At 41.2% G+C, this 19322-nt stretch overlaps 1 protein-coding gene across 2 annotated transcripts in view; it reads right to left on the minus strand.

Moving 5' to 3' along the window:
• Positions 1–331: 331 nt before the first annotated feature.
• Positions 332–19322, minus strand: part of GABRA4 (gamma-aminobutyric acid type A receptor subunit alpha4) — a 45563-nt gene continuing 26572 nt past the window's right edge. The window contains exon 9 of one of the 2 annotated variants that reach the window (XM_055700919.1): positions 332–7887. In XM_055700919.1, the coding sequence (XP_055556894.1) occupies positions 7354–7887 (534 nt within the window). In that variant the 3' untranslated portion in view covers positions 332–7353. Of the gene's footprint in view, positions 7888–17202; positions 17984–19322 lie in introns of those variants that run through there. The other variant, XM_055700920.1, reaches the window with a different exon arrangement.

Raw genomic sequence — 19322 nt, forward strand, 5'->3', positions numbered from 1 at the left:
GCTGTGGTTTCACACCACAGCTTTAACCCAGCTCAAAACATCAGTCCCATCCTCCTCACCACCTCCTTTGTACCAGCACTAAGACGGAACCAGATCAGAGAACGGATCCCACTGGCTACAAACCAGCCAACAGACAAGAAAAACTGGGTTTTAGCTAGACAACTTATTTCAGCCAGCTCACCACAACCACACAAATACTGCTCCCCACACAAAGCCAGACAGCAAGGAAGAAGGCAGAAGCACTACATTCAGCAGTAATACAGTCTTAAAAAAAAAACCAACCCACCCCAACCCCAACAAACCACCCCCAAAACAAACAGAAAACCACAAAACAAAACAAAAAAAAAGAACCAAAACACTGACCCAAAAAAACCAACCTGGATTCTGCTTGTGGTCTGTCTGGTGCTGACTGCTTCAGAGGATGGCAGGACATAGCCAGCTCCAGTCCAGAAGCCTCTTAGAGTAAGTGTGCCCCGAGTCCTGACCTGCCCAACGTGCATTATGAGCCCTCCAAATACGGGTTAAATACTCAAGGCCAGGATTTTGCACAAGTGGATTTATTTCCACCATGAATGTGCCATTGGTATGGATCAGCAAAGGCATGCTTCTATGAGACAAAATTATATTTTCAGGTAATTCTAAAAGAACTCTGTTTATCTGAAACTTCTCAGATCTCCACCACTGACCTGGTGCCCGAGAATGTTGCCACAAATTAACAAAAAATGAAATACATATAAATACAGAATAATCTATTGATGACATTTTATTCATTTGATGACCTGGTCCATTCTAGCAGAACAAGAGATTTTCAAGCTTGCAAATGTAAAGCAGACTGTGAAGTTACTGTTAGTAATCAGGTTAACCATCCCATACTCCAAAAGCACTTTGAAGAAATACTTCTACATATTTTGGACTTCTGAGTCCTACAACATTGTGCATCTTTACTTACCATGGAGATAAGCCACCAGCACAAAATGATGAGGCAAGAGAAAGCAGTACTCAACTAAATTTTGTTACGCATCAAGCTCAGAAGTCCAGCTAAGTGCTTCATACTGTCACCTGCTTCTTCTACCAAACTCCAGTTAGGTTTCTTCCAAGGATGGAAACACATTCACAAACAACTATTGTTTCTTTAAATGCTTCTTTATGCCATCAGATCACCCTGAGAGTGCTATGTCAGTTAAAAGCAACATGGATATAACATTCACAAAAACACACAGACAATGTTGAAGGAGATCAACAAGACCACCAGCGAGAAGTAACCTAGATCTCTGGGCTAGCTGAGGGTTAACTAGTAATACTGTATTTTTCCTTGGGATCTTTTTCTTAAAAATAGCAATATGAAGATAACTTAAAAGAAAACAAACAAACAAAAGCCCCAAACAACAAAACTCTACCTCATAAGGTGCTTTCCATCCAGAAAACCAGTCTTTTAAAACAAGACTGCTTGCAAGTGCATCTTGAGCCTGCCTCCCTTACAATTCAGGGATTTCATATTATCTGAATGGATACATACAAATATATATATATATATAGAGAGAGAGAGGTATCCAGGCTGCGATCACATTAGTATTTTTAAATGTTAAAACTATGGTATTATTTAAAAAGAGCATTGAATAATTGATGGGAGTTTTTGATGGTTTTCTAAAAAGGGAATCTCCAAGGCTTTTTATTTTTGTTGCTGTTATTTTTAAAGAAGCTATCATGCTCTCAGTTTCTCTTGCACAAGAAAATGAAAATAGAATTATGACAAAAAAATGTAGTGAACTGCAGTGGATAGTAACTGGTTTACTTTGAAGTCCTTTCTAGTGGAATAACGCAAAAAGCATAAGGAAGTCTAAGAGATACTTGTAGATGCACTAAGTTACAGAGTAGAAGGCAGTCAATTCTGAAATAAATACCTACCACACTGTCTAATTCACATGAAAATAAAGTATTTTTTACAAATTCTACCAATTTTACAATAATTTCATTTTTTGTTCCCTCCAGCTAAGAACACAGTACATAGCATCAGCAAAGAGAGAATAATCTGTACTTCGCACTACCCTCACTTGCTTGGGATGTGGCAAAAACTTACTTTCAGAGTCTGATTTACTCAGAACATGCTGAAACTGCTCACCGCACTCATATTCTCCAAAAAAGCTACATCTTCACTCTGAGGAGACACCTACAAATGAAGACTGTACAAGTTAACTCATATCAGACTCTTTCAAAATGGTGCATTTTCCCTTCCAGTAAACCTCCGGTTTAAAGTGCACTGAAGTCAATGAAAAGCACATATTGATTTCAGTGGACACCAGTACAGGTCCTCACAACAATATATATATGATACTTACCTTCAAATCACATAGTAAAGGAAATATAAAGTCTTGGGAAAAAAAAAATATCAGGGGAGAAAAGATGCTGTTGTCACTTAACTGGTTTCTTTTTCCCCTGGATTTTTCCTTGTTTTGGGGGGTGGGGGCAGCTGCGATTAATACTGACCTCCATAAGGCTATTTACCTTTTGGATTTTCACTGAGTAAGAAATTTTATTTATAGAGTTTTGCTCCTCCAACTTTATGCTGTATTGGTTTATGCTTGTCAGACTCTGCATAGAAGTACCTCCTGTTCTCCCCACTCACTGACCATCCACAAACTTAATGCAACGTAGTTCTGCAGCTTTGCAATACTCCTACAGCCTTGGCCATCCTTGCCTTTATCCATATCATCTGTAAATACTATACTTCACCTAGATTTCTCAACACTGCAGTTGCCATTTTTTTGTTATTCAATGTCAGGATTAAATAAAACCAAGGACTCATTTCATCAGCTGTCTGTACTGCGGTTCACAACAGTGCTACCACACACCTACCCATTTTAGTGCAGCCAAGCCCTACTGGCAAGTCCCAGGAAGACAAGGAAATACCAAAATTTCTTTCCTCCTACATCTTTTGGGTCAAGCAAAAGTTCTGGAGGCCAGCGTCCAAAGTCTGTGATCTACTCTGCTTTCTAAATAGATCTCTTGGAAGCTTTTGGGATTTGGAGGGAGACTGTGCTACAGCAGAAACTGTGCTCTAGCTTCTCACATAGAGAAAGATTCTCTTAGGAAATCTGTAGCATTGATGGGAAAACATCCAAGGTGCCCAACATATGTGTCTTACACAACCTGTGTGGTCATTTCTTCCATTCTGGCCTTCCCTCCACTTCCAATAGCACAAGGGAGATCACAATGTTAGCTCTGGATAAACTAGATAAATGTACACTGTACGCTGTGATGTTCTCACATGGCACACAGACACTGTGCTACAGCATAAGGTACACGGGAGCCAAATGACATACAGAAGGTATGCAAGGAAATGGAAGGAGACAGAATTCTGTGTATACTGAAAAGCTGAGTTCATTCACTTTTCTGTAGAAATACTGGTTAAATCCTACTAAATACAGTTACTTTGTTTCCCCAATTTTTTGCAAGGTCCATCCTTGAATGATTAAAATTATGAGATGCCAAAGGCTATGCTTGAACACTGTAATCAGTAACTTTTAGCTGCTGTTAATAGAAAAGCTCTAATCACGTTCCCTATTAAATTATTTACCTCTTTCATTCAATTACCATATGGTCTGCTTGCCTGATCACAGGGTAATGTAGGGGGCATGACTAAACAGTTTACAAGGTCTACTTTTTTTCCCCTTAAAAGACACATGGGAGATAAAATGCGCCACCAACATCCATTTGATGGAGACGAGTCCATTTTAGAGGAAGAGAAACAGACTCAAGTTCCACAGGTGAGATGTAAGGGCTCAGGTCACCATGGAGAGCTGAGGTCTGGGTTTGTCATCTTGCCCTGGATTCGTTATTTTTGCAGTTTTAGTGGCACCTGTTAATATGGGCTGCTAAAAATTTGACATTGCTCGCAACTGACTATAGAATACACTTCTGTTCCTGTGAAGGAATCTGAACCAACCTTCCTGAACTGAGTTTTTAACTGGTTTTCTCAAATGACTGTGCTACTGGTTGGGGCTGCATCACGGCAATCTGTGGGAGTTCTGCTGTTGGTAACAATGTCTCCGAGGAAACAGCAGCCAGTGACGATCTAGCTCTGTTTCCTGGTGAGGTTTTTTGGCTTTCTATCCAGTTTCCTTTCCTGTTGATAGAGATGATTTATCTGAAGTGTTTGGTGAGTTTTAAATCACTACGTTACTGTCAAAAAAGGATTCTCTGACAAAGGCAAGTGGGGGGGAAGAAATTAAAAAAAAAACCTCCCGTAGAGTTCATCTCACTCAAATCCATCCCTAAAATAAGCCACTTGGTCACTGAAATGACACCTGCAACATTCATCCCTTGGGATTTTAGTCAGCAGCACTGAACATTTGGGCCACTATATTTAGCATACTCCTGCTTTTGTCTGTGCTTCTGAATTACACAGTATTCAGAACCTGCCAGTATTACTGAGTATACTGCAAGCTCTTTACTGCTTCTGATCACTCTACAAGGAAATTAAATATAATGAAAAACCACTGTTAACAACAAATTCCTATTTACTTGTCTGTAAGTACTTTGAAATGCTAGTTATGGTAATTTCTTCGTAGGCTATAACACAAAAATGTAGCACAGTGCAATAAATAAACCCTAGACTCATGATGAGACTTTTTTTTATATGTACGTCATTTTGAATGTAGGTAGGCATGCAAGTGTTGGAAGGTACTTCAGAAATAGGCTGACATATTAAAAATATTTTTTCCTGTGGTATCATTAAAATGTTTTTCCAAAATGGAAGCACAGAAATAAATATTTGGAATCTATTAATTTTTGCAATCCTTTTTTCCTCCTTATAAGTCTTCAAAATGAAACAGGAACTACAAATGAATCCAAAGACCACATTTAGATTGTTCTTGGTCAAATAGCCTGAACCAGCATTGATTCTACCAAACAATACACTGAAAAAGCTGGTTATACAATCAGTATTATGGGCATGGGTGGAAGGAAGAGACAGCTGTTTCTAGTGAATTGTTTAAAGCTCTGCCTGAGAGAAAACATCCTTGGTTTCCATCAGAGAGGAAAGCAAAGAGTAATTTCAGTAACTTCCAGTACAAACACTAGGTTCTCAACACAGAAGGCCATTATTCTTCATAGAAATATTTCATGATTTGTGCAGTTATGGTCAGTAATTGCCAGATTAGCTTTGTTACTTCTGGCTAAACAAAATAAACAAACAATCTCTTGTATATTATCTTCCATTCTGACAATCTGCAATGATGTGACCAAATTAGGGAAGAAACAACTACAGCAACTACAGATACATCCAAAGATGCAAACTACTGCAGTTCGACGTCTGGCATGGCTGCTCCATTTCCAGTTCTGTGCTATGGCATGCATAATGGTTTTCTAGGGAGTGTCGTAATCTCAGGCTTCCAGATGTGAAAGGCAAAAAGGAAAGGATGATACGTGGCCTTCTGAGATAAAACTGAAGTAACAAAAGACTAAGGTAACTGTTTATATCACTACATCATAATAAAGTCATATAAGACGTTCCCACATCCAGTGCATTCTATCACCAACATTCCAATGTTATACATGAAATAGCAGCCTGGGATCCATACTATATGCTGTAGTACACATCTGCAGCCTCCCAGGTCCTGTAAATTAAAAGGTCAGATTCTCAGCTATGAACTGGCTAAAAGAAAGAGGCACAAAGATACAGCCACAGTTTCACCATTACGAGGTATTTTTACTCTGATTCTTGTCCCAGCATAGTCTAGGGCAGCCTCATGTATACCCACAATTACCCCAGCACCTTGTGGTCTCCACCATTCACTTGATCATTACCTGGGTACAGAACCACTCAACATTCACCTGATCTGCCCGCCACAGCATAAAACTTTGATAACAGGCAATCAGTCTGCTATTCCAGTCAACTGAAGCTAAGGATTAGTCCAGAACCTCCAAAGGCACAGCCAGATCACAGCTGAGAATTTGGCTTTTGATTTTTACTTGTCACTTGCACAGAAATGTTAACCATTTGCCTAACCAGATGGATCTGTACAAACATTTTTAGAATTATTGCCAGTGTATCTTCCACCCATTCTGCTGAGAAGAACATCTCTGATCAAGATTTCTATCAGGTTTAAAGTATTCAGTTCTTTATTAAAGTTGCCTGCTTGCATATTGCAATTAGAGCTGGCAGGAAAAGCGCTTATTATGCCATAGTTTAAGAGAAACAAACAGATCATAAACAGAAACTTTTTTTTCCCCCAAGCTTCACCTAGAAACTTTCTTTTCTTAATTACGTCACAGCATTCCTTCACAAAAGGCTGTGTCATTCATTCATTCAAAGACGTGCCATAGCCACACTCTGAGCAGAGGAAATTTTGCTTTGCTGAGTTTTGAAGCCACTTTTAAAACAGTGTTGAAAATTTTTCTTGACACACACATTATATAAGGGAGAGAAATATGTGTTCAAATCAAATCAGAGGAGTGTGACTGAAAAATGGGAGAAGGGGGGGGCAAACCCCAAAGCATCCAAAGGAAAAACAACAAATTCAAATAAAAGGCTGAACATTGTGGGCCTAATCCTCATCTACCGCAACAGATGTAATTTAGAAATGAATCCACTCAAGCTGGTCAGCAAGGTCAAAAGGGAATCACAAAACTTAAGATCACCTTACCAAACAAAAATCTCCAATTTTGAGAATTACATCGGATTTCACATTTTACAAGGTTCGCTCATTCCTATTCCAGAGTGAGAATTTCCCAGGTTGCAACGCAAAATAATGCTTAGTAAAAATATATGGAGCTCTACAACTCCTTTGCATAACTTTTCTGGAGTTGCACTCTCCCAGGCTGGACTCCCTTTTCTTTTTCCACTGCTCATTTTCTTCCCCCCATTCTGCAAATTTTGATCTAGCAGGGCAAGACCCTCTCTAGCAAGCACTGTCAAAATGTTCAGGACACGGACCTTGCACTCCAAGAGTGCAATGCTGTCTCCAGATAGCAGTGCTGGGTGCCTCAGGGCTTTGTAATAATCAACGTGAGTATTCCTAGCAGTCAAGATGTGTTCCACTGCACAGCTATGCACCTCTGCCTTTGATTTGATTTGGTTTAGGTGTTCCTCCCAAAGGCAAGTTCTGTGTAGCCAGAGCAGCCTGTCTGAAAAGAGTGATCGTTCACTGCCAGCTGAAGGGAGGAAGACCAATCTGTTACCCGTTACTCTTGTTAGGAGTTAACTAATTATCCCCAATAACTCCAGCCTTTACAATGGGAAAGTAGCACACAGCTTTTATAAATAAGAATTACTGACCTTTTTAAATAGTTTCAAAAGAAGAAACTCTGCATCAGATGTGAGTATAATTTAGGAACTACTACATAGCAGCAAAACTACATTAGACTTTCTGATTTTTCCATGGTATCCTTGGATAGATACACCACCCAGTAGACCATGTTAAATGCTCCAAAGGTAACAGGAAATAAAATGCGTGCATATTTGTCTATCTTACTCGTGCCAGAGTGGGAGGCGGGGGGAGCAGGTGGTGTGACAGCAGATGGCTTTGCAGATGCTCCTAATGTGTTAGGTGAGGTGGTCTGAATCTGCTCCAGTCTAGATCCAAGCAAGTGCTGAATGGAAGGGGATCCAGCTGTGGCATGCTGGGATACAAATCCAGTTAAAATTGGGGTAGAAGGAGGAGCTGGAGGGGTAGCTCTTGCAGAAGATAAAGTCTCTGATGCATTGATGCGTGTGAAAGGGTTGGGACTTGATGCAGAAAGGGAGTGGGGTGTAATGTCAGAAGACCCCTGAGCTACAGAGGGAGGGTGGATGGAGCTGTGCCTTGTGTCAATTCGGCTCCCACCATCACCTTCGGACTGTACTGTGGCATTCGTTCTTTTCCTCACATTTGAATTGGCATCTGTACTCTGCAAAGTTACAAAAGAATACTAGTCATTCCTAAAATAAAGATTTAAACAGAAGCAATGGCAACTTTATAATCAAGCATTATCAGAGTAATAATCATAAATATAACCAGTAGCTTGATCCTGAAGCACAAATATACCATGTGCTCATGAAAATAGATTTAAAAGCATAGAAAGTGATAAAGAAAGAGTTCCTTTTACCTGTGGCTGGAACACTAGGGTGAACGCATCTGACATACCACATTCCATGTGATGTGGTGCCTATGTAAACTTAATACCATGAGGCTAAGGATTCTTGCGTTTGAGTCAGGGTCTTTTTTCCAGGCTCACGCTCAAAACAAAATTTTCTGATGTTTACCTATTTCTTTGATGATACAGAAACATTCTGGATGCAACTTACCAGCCATGATGGTTTACTTCTGCTTTGTAACTCCAGAAAAATAACTACCATATATTAGGAACTGTAGTCTGTCTTCTAGAGTACATGCTATTAAAACGCAAGTATTTAACCAAACCAAGTTACCATGTTGCTGCTCTTTCATAAATAAAGGCAGTGCTTTTTCACATCAACTGTGGACAATAAATTCACCAGCTGCAATTGAACCAGTGAATAAATCAGTCTTTCATCAACTAGTTTTTTCCATTAATTAGCTAAGAAAAGTGGTGACTTCTCTGTCACTTGATGTCTTCAGGCAAGTCTGGATGTCTTTCTGAAAGAGATACTTCAGCCAAATAGTACTTATTAGGCCGGATGAGATACTGAAATACAGATAAGGAAGTTCAGATGGTAAACCCAGCAGAGTTCAATATTTTACTGACTTCTGGGAGTGTACTGAGGCTCTGCCTTTCTTCTCTGCATTTAAGAGGAAGCCTGATACCTCCTGAACCTCCTCCTGGAAAGGTGACTGAAGAACAGACTTTTGAACCTTCAGCCCTGCGCCTAAAGTATAGTATAAAACACATTACATTTTAGGTATAATATGGGAATATTTTTTGTGCAAAGACTCACTGCTTTCTAAAAGACAAAGATTTAATGGCAGACAGTGTACATGTACTCAACAGCAGCAATACAGGTCTAAACATAGGCAAGACCAAACAATCACTTGTTATATATCAAAAATCATGTTCTGCACCTCTCCAATAATCCTGTTCCCAAGCACTGCCCTGCACCACACCTGCTGTGCCTTTGGCTCTCCTTCCCTTCACCCCACCAGAGAACCCTGCCAAAGCTCACAGCACAAGGAAAAGGGAAAGTGGGCAGCAATCTCTCTTCCCTCCTCCATCCAACAACAATTCTCTCCAGCTTAGTGCCAGAGCAGTAACACAGAACAACTCAGGTGTCGTTCAAGGTACTATTACCTTGAGCAGTAAGAAGAGTAACAACCACCTCTGCTGCATCACTTGTGCTTAGCAGTTTTACTCAAGGAAACAGAGAAGTAGGAGCTAAAATATAATCTGAAAAAAATGTTTAAAAAAATAAATAATCAAATCCCTTGACATCCCCAGTACTCCCATCAGAGCCAGAATGCTGGTCCCAAATCCTGTTAATTGCAATACGAATCATTCATCGGCAATATGCTGGCCTGAATTTATCTGAAGCCATCATAGCTATATGCCAGTTTGTGGCTGATGTATTTGCCATCTCATGGTTGATATATCAAAGAATCCCTCTTATGTTTCACAGTTTTCCTTCCTGCATAGAAGCGTGTCAATCCCTTTTATTTTTATGCATCTGCAATCCAAACAAGCAGAGGACTGGAATAAACACCAGAGGAAACTGGTATTTCCTGAAAGAAACACTAATTGTACTGTTTGAAAGCTAAGAAGCCTCAGTCACTCTTTGGGAAGTGCAGAAGTACACACAGGTGTGCAATTTGGATACTTTCACACTAGGGTTGTCAATGACACAGGAATAATAAAGCAGTTTTCAAGACTTTAAAATTGAAATTATAAAGTACAATCGGGACAGGAGTGCATTTACTAGAGACCTGGTAATACCTGACTGAGTATCACACATTACTTGGAGGCTTGCAAAGTTAAACAGATGCAAGTCATCAACATTCACTGTCCGAAACAATAGCTGTGTGCTGTGGAGAAGCTAGCGCTAGAGTCATCGAGACGAAGTGAGTTTTATATTATACATGCAGACCCTTGGACAACTGGGCTTTACTTAAGATTCTCCCATCATAACGCTCTCAAGCAGTGCCTGGGGACCCAAAGCCCAGTTGCTGGGACAGGGGTTGCAAAGTAGAGCTGCACTGGAACTGAGACACGTCTCACTTCCCTTCCGCTCTACGCCCATACCAGACCAGTAGCTTAGAGGCAGTGCTGCTGGAGAATGAATTACCACGTCTTCAATCACTCCACACACAACCATGAAAGAATGGTCCCAAGACTGTAACAGCGAAAGGCACAATTTAACATTCCTGCTCGCTTGTACTGTCACCTGTTTTCAACAGCCACCTCAGTATCCTTTCCTTCTGTGCACTGTTAACCACAGATGCTGGCAGGACAGGCAGCTAACAGCCAGGCTCCTTCTCACATTCCAGTCATCTCCATCCCATTTGTGGGAACAAGTTCCCATCAATACGTCTGCATAATACCTGCTCTTCCTTCCCACTTTGGCTGTTGTCTAAGTGACCAAATAAGACCTGTTGCTATTTCATCCACTACTCATGACCTATTACAACATTTATTCTAGAATAAAGTTATCTATACTATTTCAATTGGTCAAAACGCATAATTATTTAAAAGTCTACTGGGCATTCTCTTTCTTGGCACTGATACACAACACTTCCAGTACTTCAGCAACCTTAATTTTGGAGAGAAACCCGGTTCCCTCATGCATGTTACAACATACATGTAAAACCCAAATAGGTGACACTGTAAGATATCACAACATAGAACTGCATAACAAGCCCCAAAAATATGGGTACATTTTTTGTTAATTCTCTGTAAATGACCTTCCAAGAGCTTTGTGCATGGAAATTAGAAATGGTAGTTCTAACGTGCTCTACAGACAACACATCCCTGAAAACTGGTCGTTCTTGCATAATGTCATCGTTTGGATTTGTGTTCTTGAATTGAACCTTGTCCTTGAAATGTACTGAAACAAGCACGTTCCATGGAGGGAGATGTTACATTACACACAGAAAGGCAGGGGCTTTGGCCACTGGCAGGGCAGCCTGTTAACCATTAATATGCACTCTAACAGTGCTGGGAGCAACTTAAATACGAGAGACAGAAAGTCTCCTGGGTCAGTGCTTAGCTCCAATGTCCCAGAAGCCCTGTCTAAGGGGAACGAATTCCCACTCCTGTCCCCAGTAGGTTTTGCAGAATCAGTACACAGCAGCAAAACAAGAGGCAGGCAGCCAGTCTCACTGCCTCCTTTTTTAACATGGCAGCTGTACCCCTGAGTGGTAAGCACCCAGCTCTGTGCCCCGTCAAAGCTGAGCAGAACGCGCACTCATTGCCAGGGTGGCCTTGCCAGCACATTGGCCACCGCCTCCACTCATATATCCCTTTCTTGCACATGCCTTACTCAAGACTATACCATGACAATAACTCATTCTCCTCCTTCAAAGAATTGGGGAGTGTCTCCTTTTTGGTTTCCCCAGTTGAAAAGTTTTTAGCGAAAACTCCAGTTATTGGTTGCATACATATGACCCCTATATATTCCTCTATTCATCACAAAGATAACTCATTTCTTCCTACATTAGTCTATCCTTCCTCTGTACTGATGCTCTCTCACAACTGTACATCATCTGAAGATTAGTGCCAAGGTCACTAATAAAAATACCAAGCAAGGCTGATTCCACAGCCAAGCCTTAATGAACCAAATTCTGCCAACATCAGCAGAAGTCAGGTTAACCACTGCATTGTGAAACACAGTAAAATGCAACATTCAGTTTGTACTAAGCAAAACATTCCACAGACATTTCAGCTATGCTGCATATCCCTAGTAAAAGGATATCATGATAATGACAATGTGACCAACAAAATGATATACATATGTAAAGCACTTGCTGTCTCCCAAAATTATTTTACTTAGTCTTTTTAAAATGAAGAGCAAGAAACACAAACCTTCTACCTATCAGCAGCTTTTCATTTGGAGGTGTTGTGTTGAGTCTGGGTGGCAGGGTTTGGTAGCCGGGGGGCTACAGCGGTGGCTTCTGTGAGACGCTGCCAGCAGCTGCCCCTGTGCCCGATGGAGCCAGTGCCAGTGCTCCGGGACGGACCCGCCGCTGGCCGAGCCCGAGCCCATCGGTGACGGTGGTAGCGCCTCTGGGACAGCGTATGTAGAGATGGGGGAAAGCTGCTGCACAACAGCAACTGCAGCCAAAGTGGGGAGGAGGCTGTGTGAGAGCAACAGCCCTGCAGCCCCCGGGTCAGGGCAGGAGGGGCAGGGGGGCTCCAGGCGCCAGAGCAGGGGTTCCCCCCCAGCCCATGCTGAAGCCCACGGTGGGGCAGGCTGTGCCCCTCGGCCCATGGAGGCTGACGGTGGGGCAGATACCCACCTGCAGCCCGGGGAGGGACCCACACCAGAGCAGGTGGGTGCCTGAAGGAGGCTGTGACCCCGTGGGAAGCCTGTGCTGGAGCAGGGGCCTGGCAGGGCCTGCGGATCCATGGAGAGAGGAGCCCAGGCTGGAGCAGGGTTGCTGGCAGGGCTTGTGACCTGTGGGGGACCCACGCTGGAGCTGCCTGTTCCTGAAGGACTGTACCCCGTGGGAGGGACTACCCGCACTGCAGCAGTTTGTGAAGAACTGCAGCCTGTGGGAAGGACTCCTGTGGGAAAAGTTCACGGAGAACTGTCTGCTGTGGGAGGGACCCCATGCTGGAGCTGGGGCAGAGTGTGAGGAGCCTCCCCATGAGGAGGAAGGGGCAGCAGAGACAGCGTGTGAGGGACTGACCACAGCCCCTGTTCCCTGTCCCTCTGTGCCGCTGGGGGGGGAGAAGGTAGAGAAAATCAGAGTGAAGTTAAGCCCGGGAAGAAAGGAGGGGTGAGGGGAAGGTGTTTTTAAGATTTGGCTTCATTTTCTGATTACCCTACTCTGATTTGATTGGCAATAAATTGATTTTCCCCAAGTTGAGCCTGTTTTGCCCATGACAGTAATTGCCAAGTGATCTCCCTGCCCTTATCTCAGCCCATGAGCCCTTCATGGTATTTTCTCTCCTCTGTCCAGCTGAGGAGGGGAGTGATCGAGTGGCTTTGGTGGGCACCTGGCATCCAGTCAGGGTCAACCCACCACAGGCACAAAAACAAGAAATAAAAACATGAAAATCAAATGGAAACCAAATTGAAATTCAACCTAATAAATGAAGGAATTATCCAAGTAAAGATTCCTTTCTGAGGGCAAGTCAGGAAACCACTCAATTATCCTGAGCCAACAGAGAGCTGCTATGCTAGTCCAGATGGGGCTCCACAGGAAATACTGAGTTCACATTTTTTACGTTCTCACTCTAGATTGAGAAAGAATTTAATTTTCTAGAGGCATTTCAGTGGGATTTTGGGGAGACATTTAAAATGGTGTAGCTCAGGAATGCAGAATGGGAGCCTGGAAGCTACCATAAAATGCAGTATATTATCGCATGCAACACCAGCCTTAATAGATTTGATAAAGATTGCCTTTCTCTAAGTACAACTTGCTGCTTACATAAATAATGCCTCACCCTTCCTTTGAAATAGTCTATCATTGTGACTTGGTCTGACTAACTCCACACTTCACAACCACTACCAAACCAGAATTTGTAAGTACTTTGCTTTGCTGTATCCTCCTGCAAGAGGAAACCTTCTTGCTACTAATGTTGTTGGGAGAATTCAGCCCCTGAGCCTTAACTAGCAGGAACACTATGAATGAGAATTTCAAATCCTGGGTGATCTGAGAGCACAGTTCCTGTCCATGCATAAACCAAGTCCCCACAGCTCTGATAATAATATAAAAATACATACATTTTGTTATAATCGTAGGAAAACTTCATTAGATAAAGCTCAGTGGTTGGCTGGGATAAATTAATGCCAAGAATCTACAGCACCAACCTCCAATTTGATTTTTAATTAGGATTGCCAAAAGTGAAAACTAAGTTTCAGCCTCCATGCAACTTCAAACATTTATCACCAAGACTTTAAAACATACAAGATGCCAGAGGCAGAGAGGTGACTGCACTAAAAAATCCAAGGAATTGACCAAACATAGGGAAATGCAGACTCCAGTCTTTTTCAAAGAGGTGGATAATCACTCCTCCTTTCTACCCAAATGAATATTTCATTAGTCCATACAAACTAAAAAAAAACCCAAAAACAAAAAAAAACAAACGCACCAACACTCAAGTAAGAGAGATTTAGAAAGCTCCCACCCTACGCATAAACATACTTTACTGGGGAGGTGGGGGGCCGTAGGATAGGATAAGAGGTTCATATGCTGTCAGACAAATACTGTCATACAGCGTGCAAAACAATTCCGAAATATTTACTGTATCAAAAAGCATAGAGATCCTGCTTTAATTTTAAGCATCACATGCTATTTTTCACGGTCTTCATCTTTAAAAGAACTGAAGTGGGGAAAGATACATTCAGTACAAATTTTTCCTATGTAAAAAGTCCTGATGTAAGATGCCCTTCGGCTAGTCCCAGAGCAGCTAGTCCATTTTATTTGGCATGAAGATAGGATAACTAAACCAACCTCCTTGCAGGCATGTATAAAATGTGGTAATTAATGCTGCATTCTTCCCTTGACAAGTGGCTTCACATGCAATTGACCATGACTAATGCAACGAACAATGTGTTAGCATACTTCAGGATAAATCTGTACAATTTATTGTTAAATACTGTGGCAGATGTGTGGATGAAGCTTGATGGTCAGCTTTCATAAGAAAATGTATAGAACAAAAAAAAAACACTAAAAAAATGCTATCACCCAAAAGCAATTCATAGATCATTTGCTCTTCCATTTAAGCTTAAATTTGATGGATACTGCTGTTTACTACCACACTAAAATGATGCACAAATATGAGTCAATCTAAACTCTTCAATATTTAACAAGGCTTGCACACTAAACAGCTGCTCACATAATGTGGAAATTTGGAAACTTTCTCTAAGCCTGCATAAGCATTGACTTGAGCCAAAAAAAAAAAAAAAGTACTGGATTGTTTTGTATGTATTACCAGTTTTTGACAAGTAAGCCAATTTTGTACTTCAGTGAAGTCAAGATGGCAAATTTAGCATGAACTGAAGCAGCGTGCAGCAGCTGAGCTGATATTCAGGGAAGGGGATCATCAGCACAGCAACATACAATACTGAACTGACAAACTTAGTCATCTTGTTACAGAACAAAGAGAACTGGTGACAACCACAGTGCATATTCCCTACAATAAGGTCAACCTAGAATCTTGTAAAACAATCAAGAATATTATTTAAAATTCACATGCCAAGTCCTGGGGAGAATGCAGCAATGATAAAAGTGACTACCAGGGCAGCAGGCAAGTTTACTCTTATGACTGTATTTCAGAACGTCAGCACTGAGAACACTTGAAAGCTGCAAGCAATTCTTGTGTTGGTACAGCACTGTACAGTCAGCTCCTTCATGCAACTCAAGACCATCTTCCTACAGCCCGTTAGTGCTCTACATCACTGCTTTAAATCAGCTTCTGCAATTTGAAATTGCTTCATAGTTTTTATGATGGATACATCATGTGGGATGGGCACCCAAAATAAGCAGCTCCCAGTGCCTGAGGTAACAGAGAATCTGCAGTACTCAGAGCTGGCTATCCCCTTCATAGGCCCTCTGACAGCTAGGAAGCACAGCCATCATCAATGGCTGAAGAACAGGTACACATTAAAACTAGGGCCATGTATTCGCAATATAATTCACAGGTATTCTTTTAACCCTCCTCAGTACTCTAGAAAATAGCTCAGCAGTCCTGAGGTGGGATATAGAGACACTTCAGAAGACCTGCGCCAGCCTCACCCTATAACAGACCTTCACAGCAACACCGCGCAAGGTCCCAGGGCTGCTTTTGCACCATTCGTTCACTTAAACGGAGAGAGCTCACTGCTGGAGGTCAATGCATTTTCTAGATCCTTAGCAGATCTTTGACACAGGGCATCACTAAAGTGGTATCTCTCTCCGAGAGAGAGGCAGGACAATCCTTAAAGCAGCAGCTTCTATTTTCTCAGGGATAAATTCACAGCAGAATTTACAAGTCACACCACCACCATCTGGTACCAGTCCCAGCAGCAGAGAGCTAATGCTTTGACATCTAGCAAGCGGCTGTCAAAGCTGGAGAGAAATGCCCTGGGCAGGATCACAGCCTGAATTACACACCTTTGCAGGAGGAGCCATCCAGCTGCACCCAGTGCTTTCAGTTCTGAGCTCTTTCCTGAAGCTAGATTCAGTCACACTGTAAAAAGGCAGTCACAAAAAGACACTGTCCTCCTCTACAGCAGCCCAGTGACCAGGATGGGAACATAGGTTTGGCAATAGGACTCTCAAATCTGCCTTGACTGTCTCATGGATAACTACACAGGCTTCCCACATCTCAAGCACTTCCCCACCAGGCTACTGGATATTCTAGGACAAGTGGTCCTCATTCCTTATGATAGGAAGTGTGCATTCTGCACAGTTCAGTCTCCCCCTCCCGTTGCAGTGCATGCACGAACTGGCTCCAGAATCAATTCCTCTCCTTCTCCCTGGCCCCATACAAATTACTTAATGTAACATGAGCAGCTTCAATAGGAACTTAACATGTCGCAGACTACACAGCAGCCCGGTTACTAACACAGTTCCCCAAGACAGAAGGGACTCAAGTCTGCCCAGATTCCCATGACGGGGTTTGTGGGAGGCTGTATCTAACAGGCATGCTGGGCATTCAAATAAAGCAGACTAGGTATTTTTCCACCTAAGATGTATGGCAAACACTTTGGAAGCAGCAAGTCAGTTCTGTGCATGCCTACCCAGGGAAATTTAGTAATTAAGCCTTTTAAGTGCCTAATCACCTTTTTGGATACTTAATCTCCCTAAATTAAAAACAAAACAAAAAAAAACCCAACCAACCAACCAAACAAAAAAAACCAACAACCCCAAAAAAACCAAACCAAAACAAACAAAAAAAACAAAACACAAAAACACACCCCACAAAAAATAACCAACAAAAACACCCAAACCCCTGAGAAAGGTACAATTAAAGCAGTTTTAAAATGCACAGAAGAATTTTAATTGTTTTTTAGAATATTCAAGCATATAACAAAGAGGTACTATTATAACAAAATGAAAAGTGAACAGTAAATAAACATCTTTATGCATCACTGTTAATTTTGCGAGACTAAGATTAGCCTTCCATGACAGCACTATTAAGCCTTCAGTGAGACACAGGTAAATTAATACATAGGAAGGTCAGTGATGTGCTATATGAAAGCATAGGTTTCCCAAATTAAGAAAGCTCAATTAATTCAAACATAAACTCATGCAAAAATTGGAAGACTTAAAGCAACTAAAAGTCTGGCATTACTTATTGTTTAGCTGCAACATGAAAATTGTTTGTGTGGTAATTTAGTAATATTTTCCCATTAAACCCTACCATAGTGTTTTTTATCCTTACCATTCCTTCCTAAGAAAACAGTCTGTTCTTCTGGAAGGACATTATATAGCCTGCCAAATTCACACCATTTGATACTTACCAGGGAAGTAGCATGTTGTCATCAGTGTAAATAATGCTGCTTGTCCCAAATCCCACTGAGTCACCATATTGCCATGCTGCTAGCAAATGCACAACTTGGAGGATAAATCTCCCATGTTTTATTATTATCTTGTAGAGCCAGTCAATCAACATTTTACTGGAATAATACTAGAGATTTTGTTTTGCCTTACAGAGCCCTGGAATATGACCAAGTAAAAGCTCCACCTGCCACAAAATACCATGAATTCCAGTCCATAGCTTTAGCAGTGCAAATAGCAATGCAGATTATTTGGAGAGGAAAAAGTAAGGACAGATAAGCTGCAAGAGCCAGTCCACCATCCATGCTGCTCATTTTGTGACCTGAATCGTGATGGGAGGGGAGGAGAGGTAAGAAGAGTTCCATCTTATGTTCCACCATTAGACAGGCCTGAAAGTGCACAATGTGGAAGAAAAGTGAATTCAAGGTTATTAAAGCGACAGAAATTGGAAAAACCTCTTTTCAAAAAATGGATCCTAAATTTATGTCAAATAAACTCATCAACCTGTATGGTGCTTAAGAGCTATATACATGCACACATGTAAGTATGTATATATATGTACGTATGCATGTATATAGTTCTTAAGCACTGGTGTACATGGTTCTCAAAGATTTTATTTATATCATGACAAAAATGAAGAAACTGAAAACATAAGTGGGGGGGCAGGGAATAAACACATTAGGATAGGTCATGTGCTAACCAACGTGGAGGTGCTAGGTGCTCTGTATTTATGTGTTTATGAAAGGAAGAAGAACAGCTGATTAGGGACCAAAGACCTTCATTATTTTCTGTATCTTTCAGTTTCAGTGACCTTAAAGCTGTAGCTAAATTTGCTTCAGTAGTTTGCTGAAAATGCCTTGAACACTCATTGCCTCGTAGATTTTCCCAAGCCTCTCAACATTTATTTCTTCTGACTCTAATTCTCCCAGCTGTGAAACTCAATTGCAATTTGGTGTCATTGGGCTCACCAGCACTGGAAACTCTTTGTGAAGGGGAAACAAAACTGAAATTTAAATATAAATACAGAAAAAGGTTTAAGCAAAAAATACAAAGACCCTTGTGTTCAAAGACATCATTTCATACTTATCATCATAGCGAAAACTACAAACCCCCTGACAATTTGCATTACAAGAGATGCTGAACAATCTGAAAATCTTACCCCTGTCACTACACACTTTTGTTCTGACTTGGTGTTTCTGAAGTGCTACCACATATTTTTTGAGTACTTAATATTTGCCTCTACAAAAAAAGAAAAGAAAAAAAGGAAGGAAAATGCAATTAGACCAATATAAGACCTATCTTAATGCCTGCAAATGACATCAGCATCAAAATAAACTTTTATAATTAAACAGGAACAGGCATTGTTTATCCTAATGACAAAACAATAATGAATATGGGGTTTTGGACCATGGTGGGTTTTTTTTCCCCAGTAGATCAGCACAATCACAGGGAAAGGCATTTAAGTGTATTTTCAGAATTAAAACCAATGGGGTTTAGTATTTTCTAGAATATCCACTTGAAAGATTGATGTTACTGAGGTATGCTTTGGTTTCCAAAATAAAAGCCTTATCCTAATACCACTTAAGCCAAGTCTTCCAGTAACTACAGTAAACGTTGTCAGGTATTTGAGCATCAGATCAGTAACAACTGAACATTTCCCTCATATTCCCTTGCCTGCTATCATGGTACTTCATTATAATATTCACAGAAAATTGAAGACTGAGTAAT

The sequence above is a fragment of the Falco cherrug genome, chromosome 1 (genome assembly GCF_023634085.1).
Source record: "Falco cherrug isolate bFalChe1 chromosome 1, bFalChe1.pri, whole genome shotgun sequence".
Classification (NCBI taxonomy): Eukaryota; Metazoa; Chordata; class Aves; order Falconiformes; family Falconidae; genus Falco; species Falco cherrug.